Source organism: Canis lupus, chromosome 33 (genome assembly GCF_011100685.1).
Source record: "Canis lupus familiaris isolate Mischka breed German Shepherd chromosome 33, alternate assembly UU_Cfam_GSD_1.0, whole genome shotgun sequence".
Classification (NCBI taxonomy): Eukaryota; Metazoa; Chordata; class Mammalia; order Carnivora; family Canidae; genus Canis; species Canis lupus.
In genome coordinates, this window is record NC_049254.1 from 24,688,034 (window position 1) to 24,696,998 (window position 8,965).

The window sequence follows — 8,965 nt, forward strand, 5'->3', positions numbered from 1 at the left end:
GTATTCTTTTCTTCTTTCTTTTATTCTTTTGCATGCCCTTCTTCCCTGATCAGTGTCTAATCTATGACCAAAAGGCTTTTGAAACTTTATCAAGATTGTCACTAGAATTTATAACCTGCTCCTGCTTTTCATTTTGTTTTGTGGCATCATCCCTTTAAAGTTGAGTATAAGTGATTTGTTTCAAACTTCTTTTTTCTACATTTTCTCAGCCTCCATTCTCATGAGCCCATTTTGCTCTATATTCATTTGGACATTAAACTGCTTTGCAAATATTATCATATCCTGTCTGTTCTTTCCGTACTGTCTGTACTGTCAGTTCCTTGAAGACAAACATCACGTCCTTCATTTCTTCTGCATTTTCCCCACTGAGCTTAGAAGATTGACTAAGATTGACTAGTGTGCAGTATGCTTCACCCAGTGGGTGCTTAATAAATATTTAAAAACTGTATTAAATTGTTGAATAAGTCTGACAGCACTGCTGCTCCTCATCTGCATGAGGAAAGATGCCAACACTTTCTAGTCCCTTCTCTGCCTGGCAACCATTTCCCAACATACCTATATGTCCCTAGACATTTCATTCAACCTGAAGCTCTCTTTGGGTCCAGTTTTCCTTGCCTGAGCTATGGAAATATCGTTTACATGTTTTCCCCTAAGGAGTTTCTGATTGATACCCAAAGACCCTGCTATGCAACTTGAAATTGCTTTTTTCCCTTGGTGATAGTGGGGGAAGAAGGACAGTAGGGATGAAGGTTTTCTTTCCCGTACCCTTTTTTTTTCTCCCCAAACCATCTTTCACATTAAGATACCATGCCCCCATGCATAAGGGCATCATCTAAGGAGATCTTTATTCTGAGCACCTAAAGAGTGCTAAGGATTTTAGGTAAGAGGTTTTAGTATTTTAACTAAGATACAGTTTCTTCATGAGCTCTAGCCAGTACTTCATTTGTTAATGACTTACTACAGTAGGCAAGCATCATTTCTCTTTTGGCATCAATCTCCTATTAAACATTATTTTGTGCCCATGAAAAACACGCCTCTACCTAAAGCTGTACCAATCTCAGGTGGCAACGTACAGAAAAGCGTTCTTTTTCTTGGGTAGGGCACTGTGTTTTGCAAACACGTTGGCATGCATTCCTTATCTTATTTAATCCTCACAACAGGTTTGCTAGGTGGATAGGATGGGGGTCATTATCCAGGATGGAAGAATCCAGAAGGAAACTCAGAGCGGGTTAAATGACTTGTCCAAAAAAAAAGAAAGAAAGAAAAAAGAAAAGAAAAAAAAAATAAATGACTTGTCCAAAGTCACACTCCCCCCCCCACCCCAGTGACCCACACTGAAAACAGCATCCTAGCTACAGCCAGTCCCCACATCCTGTGCGTGCCATTTTCCCACAGCTCAACCTCACAAAATAAGCTCTGTTTTGTCCGTAGAGATGAGCCACGGTGCTAGGAAGAAGCAACCAGCAATAATAGCAATAATAGATCGGGGGTAGCTAGGCGGCCGCAGGGGTAGAACCGAAGGGGCAAGGGAAGCACACTGCGCTTGCGCAGACCGCCCCTCGAGGCCCAGGACCTTGAGACCGCGGGGAGGACAGAGGCGGAGCTCCGGGTCTTCAACTCTTCTCGCCTCCCGTCGGCTACTGCGCAAGCGCACTTCCTCGGGCGGAAGGTCGGCGTGAAGGGGGCGGGCCTCGGAGTCGCGCAGGCGCGGTTGTGCGCGGGTTGCCAAGATGTCGGCCCCCAAGTACCAGCCGTCGTCTCTGGCTACCCTGCCCGCTACCCTCGACCCAGCCGAGTACGACATCTCTCCGGAAGCCCGGAGGGCGCAAGCCGAGCGGTTGGCCATAAGATCCCGACTTAAACGGGAGTACCTGCTTCAGTACAACGACCCCAGCCGCCGGGGGCTCATCGTGAGTCGCGGGGTGGGGGGAGGGGGGCGCGCCGGCCGGGCGGGGGCGGAAGACCGGAGTCTCCGGCCGGGGGACGCCGCGCGGCCGGGGTGGGTAGCTTAGGTTTCGGTTTTCTTCAGGCTGAGGGAGCGGGCCCTCCCACGAGGCCTTCGACCTTGGGCGGAGAGCTCGGAGACGGAGACGACGCTCCGGGATCCGCGGCGCGCTGGGTTCGAGCCCCGGCGGGATCGCTCCGGAAGTGGCCCAGCTCCCGCCCGGAAAAATGGGGCCAACACGGTCCTTCCTGCCCCAACGCGGCTGTTAGGATCCCGTGAGATGGGGCCCCCGGGCTGGCCGACACGGAGCTGGGCTGTGTAGTGAGTGCTCAGGAAAATGTTTCCTGTGTGTGACCTTTCTTTAATTTTTTTTTTGAGAGCAATTTTCCACCTCTCAGTTCACAGGTCATAGCAATGCTACTCTCTCCTGATGGGAATCATAGTGATTTTTTTCTTTATTTTTTTATTTTTTCAGTTTATATCTTTTGAAGACACCTCCCCCCCACCTCAAAAAAAAAAAAAAAAAAAAAGGGCCTCCCGGGTGGCTCAGCGGTTGAGCATCTGCCTTTGGCTCGGGGCGTGATCCTGGAGTCACAAGATCGAGTCCCACCTGGGGCTCCCTGCGTGGAGCCTACTTCTCCCTCTGCCTGTGTCTCTGCCTCCCTCTCTCTCTCTTTGTCTCTGATGAATAAATAAACGTTTAAAAAACAACAACAACAGAAACTCCGCAGCTAGTTGAAACTTTAAAGTCAGACACCAAGGCAGAAAGAACACAAGGGCAAGCTCGACGAGCTTAGTTTACGTTGGTCTTCTGGTCTTATTTACAGGGGAAAAGTAGTTACATTCTTTACAGGATCATTGTAAGGTTGAAGGAGATAGTTTGTAGGACATCGCAGGCGCTTAAAACCACTGGGCCGACAGCTGTTACTTAGTGAGTGGCTTTTCGGTAATTTTCTGCATAAGTGCTATGTAAATAGCATGTCGACCGTGATCTTAAAAACAAAACTTTCCCCAGCGGTTGCACTGGTGGTGTGTAGGACTTTTTTGGAAGTTGTGAGAATGGAAGGAAATTTACATCGTGCCAACACTGTCTAAACCCTTTCTGAGGGCCTCCCGGGTGGCTCAGAGGTTTAGCGCCTGCCTTTGGCCCAGGGCCTGACCCTGGAGACCTGGGATCGACTCTCACGTCGGGCTCCCTGCATGGAGCCTGCTTCTCCCTCTGCCTGTGTCTCTGCCTCTCTCTCTCTTTCTGTGTCTCTCATGAATAAATAAATAAAATCTTTAAAAAATAATAAACCCTTTCTGAATATTATCCAAACGTCACAAGTATTCAAATCATTAGGCCCTGTTATGATCCCCATTTTACAGGTGAGAAGACAAACATGGGGAAGGACACGGAGGTCACAGAGTAATACCCCTTTAGCAAGTGAGTTTAAACCCTGAACTACGTAACCCAAAACATCTCCTTAACTAGTTGGCTGCACCACCTCCAGTCAGAACCTTGTTTACTTGAGAAGAAGGTGCGGAGGGAGACATTTGTTATTTACGTACTCACACAGGGTTTGATGTACCAAAAAGCTGAAATCTAAACCCCAGATTTTCTCTTTTCTGGTTCTGTGCCCTAAAATAGTTTCAATTTTGTCATATAAAAGAGCCAATAGGGGATCCCTGGGTGGCTCAGCGGTTTAGCGCCTGCCTTTGGCCCAGGGTGCGATCCTGGAGACCCGGGATCGAGTCCCGCGTCGGGCTCCCTGCGTGGAGCCTGCTTCTCCCTCTGCCTGTGTCTCTGCCTCTCTCTCTCTCTCTCTCTCTCTCTCTCTCTGTCTCTCGTGAATAATAAAAAAAAAAAGCCTGTAATAACTTGCCTCGTTGGTTGTTCTGTTAATTAAATGAGTGCCTGGCACTTAATCATTTAATAACCGGTATATAGAAATTCTTTGCATAATCTTTACAAATGATCAACTCCATGAATGAGTAATTGCTGTTATAGGGACAGGCCCCGTTTTGGTTGCTGAGGTGACCGTGTCGATTCCTGTCTATGAAGAGATTTCTTTCCAGTGGGGCAGACAAGTAATAAACAGGTTAAAAAAAAAAAAAAAAACTACATCGTTTAGCATGTCGGTGGCAAGTGATAAAAATAAAGCAAGGAAGGGATTAGGAATGTGTGTTGTGTAGTTAGAAGGGATAGCAGCTGAAATTGTAGATACCCCTAGGGAAGGCAACATGAAGGAAGTGAGGAGACGGAGCTAGCCACACAGCTGTCTGGAAAGTAGCATCTGAGGTACAGGGCACAGCAGGTGTAGGGGTCCTTAGACAGAAGTGTGCCCGGTTCCAGAAATAACTGAAGAGACGATTGTGAGTAAAGTGGAGAAAGGTGAGAGCCAAGTGGGAAGAGATGAGGTCAGACAGGTCCTGGAACTAGATCACACCAAGCTTCGTAGGTCATTGTAGGTCGTTTACCGAGTAGGTAATCTGCCCTTACATTTGAACACCTCTCTGGTTCATTGGTTGAAAATACATTATGGACGAGCAAGAGCAAGGAGACTGTTTAGGAGGCTTTTGAGGCAATCCATCAGGGTTTTGGCGGTGGAAGTTGGTAGGAAGTGGTGAGTTCTGAGTATGTATTGAAAGTCAAGCCAATCAGATTTGCTAGCAGATTGGATGTGAGGTGTAAGAGAGAGAACGGTCAGGGATGACTTCAAAGTTTTTTGACACAAGTGATTAAGTTGGTTTTTACCAAGATGGAAAAGAATGTGAGAGGAGCAGGGATGGAGATGGAGTAAAATATTGGGAAATCAGTCTGAGATGTGTCACCTTTGACATGCCTGTTAAACAGCATGACAGTGTTGAGCAGGTAATTGAATATCATGTCTGAAGTTCAGGGTAGAGGTCTGGGAAGGTACAGTTTTGGGAATCATTGGCCTATAGATGGATATTTAAAACTGTGTGACTAGAGGAGATCATCAAGAGAATGAATAATGTAGTCAGAAAAGACCAGCAAGGTCTAAGGTCCAATATTGAGAGATTGATGAAATAAGGAAGAAGAGTGCAAAAGAGACCAAGAGGGAATGGCCGTTGAGTTAGGAGGAAAGCCAGACAGGTGTGTGCCCTGGAAACCAAAAGAAGAAACAGTTCCAAGGAGCGTTCGTGTCAGATGCTGCCGATAATCCTGCGGACATGGAGTGGTGTCAAAGAAGAACTGTCTCCCATGGAGTGTGTCTTGGAGCCTCTCTTAATCACAGTACCAGGTTCAGTGAACTATGGTCATGGGGCTGTTGATATTTTTATGAAATGAAATGTCTGTTTCTGGAAGACAGATCTGAGAGAGAAATATGTAGAGAGATGACTGGCAGATTGAGAAATCTGTCGTAGGAGCATCATTCAAATACATTAATAGCAAAAGGGATGGATACAAGAATAGATGTTTTTATCGTTTCAGGAATTAAACTCAAACACCCCCTTGAACCTGTCTATATCTTGTATCTTCACCTTTTCTGCAAACACTTTGGTTTAAAATGTATCTGTGGAAGATCCAGTTTAATTATTTTAATCCTACCAATCATAACTTCTTGGTGGAGTATAGGACTTTGAATGTTCTCCTTTGGTATTAAAGTTTTAAAGCTGACTTCATTTGCTTATTTTTAATCTGCCTATCCATTAATCGGAGTAAATAATTTTATAAAGTCATTTGGGGATTTAGCTAATTAAATTTAATTATGTGTTTGGGGCAGATTTGCTGTCTTACATAATTGTTCTAGTTTAAATATATGACAATGGACAATTTTTTTTCTTAACCAAGACAGTCTGATTATTTTTCTTTGATAACAACCTTGTCCTCACTACAAATTATTTTAAGTGTGAAATGTAATAATTTTATGTCATGTAAAATATCAGCCAAGTCAGCTTTATATTTCTTTTTTTCTTTTTAAATTATTTATTTACTCATGAGAGAGACAGAGAGAGAGGCAGAGACACAGGCAAAGGGAGAAGCAGGCTCCACGCAGGGAGCCCGATGTGGGACTTGATCCCAGGTCTCCAGGATCACCCCCTGGACCGAAGGTGGCACTAAACCGCTGAGCCACCCGGGCTGCCCCCAAGTCAGCTTTAAAAACTTAAAGTTCAGAGTTAGCCTACCTCAGCCTTCACCGTCCTGCAATTTATTTGAAGCCTGGAAAGACAGAACAGGGTGCGGGATAGCATTAGAAAGGATCCTGGAAACGAAGCACGAAGCATGATAGAGCATATGAAACCTGTCCTCGTTAGGAATACTAGGGTTCAGTTGATCACAATTCAACAAAGACAATGAAGCTGCAAAACAATCCAGAAAAAAAAATGATCAAAGAGAAAAAAATGGCCTCTGCCGGCTTAAAAAGATTAGGTTTCTTAAGTAAATAGAAAGCTGAGGGGTGATATAAGAATCTTTTAAATTCTGAAGGATTTGAACAGGATTATCAGAGTATTCAACAATACTAGAAATGAAAGATCTTCCCTGAAGCTATTTAGGAATATTAGGGTACACTCTTAATGATGATGGAACACAAAAGGCATCTCCTGTGCTCCCCCATAAAAGTTTTGTTGAGATTGTTTCAGTATGGAGTTTCAGACCTTGCTTAACATCTTGTAACTTTGTTTTTTTGAATTTTAGGAGGACCCTGCCTTGATTCGTTGGACCTATGCAAGATCAAACATCTATCCCAATTTTAGGCCCACTCCCAAGACTTCACTTTTAGGAGCTCTGTTTGGAATTGGGCCCCTCTTCTTCTGGTTTTATGTTTTCAAAACTGACAGAGTAAGTATTTGGACCTGATGTTTAGTTTCTATGTGATAGGTTCCCTTTGTGCTGGCTGCAGCTCTTTCTCTTGGCATTTGCCACTAGTGCTCCTTCCATCTCGGTCCTTTACTCTTCCTTCAGTTTTCCTCTCTTTTTTATCTTTGTTCCTTTCTAGCAGGAGTTAAAGTTTCAATTACATGTTTGATTTTATTGTTTTATTGTTTAACTCCTATTGAAGTATACTTTGCTAAAAATGATGATAGTCTCTGAGTCTTTCAAATTTAATTTAATAGCTGCTCTAGAATTTAAAAAGTTAATATAGAGGGGCACCTGGGTGGCTTAGTCAGTTAGGCATTGGACTCTTGATTTCAGCCCAGGTCATGAACTCAGGGTTGTGAGATCGAACCCCACATCTGGCTCTGTACTGAGCATGGAGCCTGCTTAAGATTCTCTCTGCCTCTCTCCCGCGTGCACACACATGTACTCTCTCTCAAAAAACTTAAAAATGGTTAATACAGAAGTTAAACTTTACTATTTTGATTTACCTTTAAATATTATCTTTGCAAACCTTTATATTTAGTTTTCTTAGTTCATTTATTTTAAAAAGCTTTTTTTAGGGGGGTTAAGTATTAGCAGAATGCATAAATCATTTAGTATGTTCCCTGTTTGTATGAATTCTAGTTATGTTGGTCATGTTTTGTGGATTACTGTTAAACACCCTAACAACAGGAAGGCAAAAGCAGCCTGTGGTGGGAATCTGCCATCAGAGGCCATGTGATCACAGAGAAAGCCAAGCTTATCTTTGGCACTAGGCCACTCTGGTAGTAGACCCCCAGCAGGCCTTGAGTTGCCATCTAGACTGGAGCCCACTGTCTAGCTCTGCCTTAAACTGGTCAATCTACTCTCCTGTTAGAGCTTATATATTTTGATTCTGATAAATTATCTGCTTAACTAAAAGGAGGCCACACTTAACCAGAAGATGTTTGCATTGTGCTTTTGACATAGGCTTTTTAGTGGGGTAATAGAATTCTTCCAACATATGCGTAAGATGTTTTCTAATAGGATGGTTGTCTCATCATCCCTTTATTTCTTCAGATTGCTACTTCCTTACTCATAGTCCCTAGGCTTTGGACCAACGGGGAGATTGGAATTCAGTTTGGAGTATTTTAGTCCTGTTTTTCATACTGTGGGTTATGCCAGAATACATTGGTTTTTTATTTTTGTGTTTTCCCATACCTTTTTTGTTTGTTTGTATATTTTGCAAAATTGTCACCACAGTAAATCTTAGCTCAGGTGGCTCAGTGGTTTAGGGCCACCTTCAGCCCAGGGCGTGATCCTGGAGTCCCAGGATCGAGTTCCACATCGGGCTCCCTCCATGGAGCCTGCTTCTCTCTCTGCCTGTGTCTCTGCTTCTCTCTCTCTCTCTGTCTGTCTCTCATGAATAAATAAATAAAATCTTAAAAAGAAAAACGGTCACCATACATAGTTAAAAAAGACCATCTTCTTTTCTTATAATGAGGATTTAAGATGAATTCTTTTAGCAACTTTCAAATATTCCATATTGTATTACTAGCTTATAGTCACCATACTGTATATTGCATCCCCGTGACTTATTTATTTTTTATAATCAGAAGTTAGTACCTTTTGGCCTACTTCACCCATTTTGCCCACCACCCACCCCCTGGCTCTGTCAGCTACCAGTCTGTTCTCTATCTATAAGCTTGTACCTGTGAAATGGCAAATTCACTCATCCATTGGTGAACACTTAGATTGTTTCTGTATCTTGGCTTATCTTGGCTATTGTGAATAATGTTGCAGTGAACACAGGTCAGAATGTATTGTTTCTAACAAAGCTTTTCTTTTTTTGTTTCTGTCTCTACAGGATAGGAAAGAAAAACTTATCCAGGAAGGAAAATTGGATCGAACATTGAACATTTCATATTAAGTCTGGCAATGATGATAACTCTATGTATTATTGTTTAAATAAATCTATTAATCATTAAATACTTTTTCTTTCTTAATATTACCTTTATTCAACAAACATTTGCTGGATAATACAATGTAAGAGTCAGCTTCATGAAGAAACGGATCCATGTTCATTCATTCAGTCATTCAACAAATGAATGTCTACTATGAGCCAGGCACTGTGCTCTGTACCCACCATACAGCAGTCAGTAAGACAGGCGTAGGCCCTGTACTTAAGGAGTACATACTCTGACAGCTGTTTATTCAGTGATTGTTACTTAAGT

At 43.1% G+C, this 8,965-nt stretch overlaps 1 protein-coding gene and 1 long non-coding RNA gene across 2 annotated transcripts; both read left to right on the forward strand.

Annotated features, from left to right (window-relative positions):
* Window positions 1-1,669: 1,669 nt before the first annotated feature.
* Window positions 1,670-8,720, forward strand: NDUFB4 (NADH:ubiquinone oxidoreductase subunit B4). The gene is made up of 3 exons (XM_038582960.1): window positions 1,670-1,910; window positions 6,591-6,734; window positions 8,599-8,720. The coding sequence occupies exons 1-3, from the start codon at window positions 1,731-1,733 to the stop codon at window positions 8,659-8,661; spliced, it is 387 nt and encodes a 128-aa protein (XP_038438888.1). The 5' UTR covers window positions 1,670-1,730; the 3' UTR covers window positions 8,662-8,720.
* LOC119877834 lies at window positions 1,948-6,332 on the forward strand. Its single transcript, XR_005383373.1, has 2 exons — window positions 1,948-2,266; window positions 3,314-6,332. It is a non-coding gene; the product is annotated as an uncharacterized LOC119877834 (long non-coding RNA).
* Window positions 8,721-8,965: the final 245 nt, after the last annotated feature.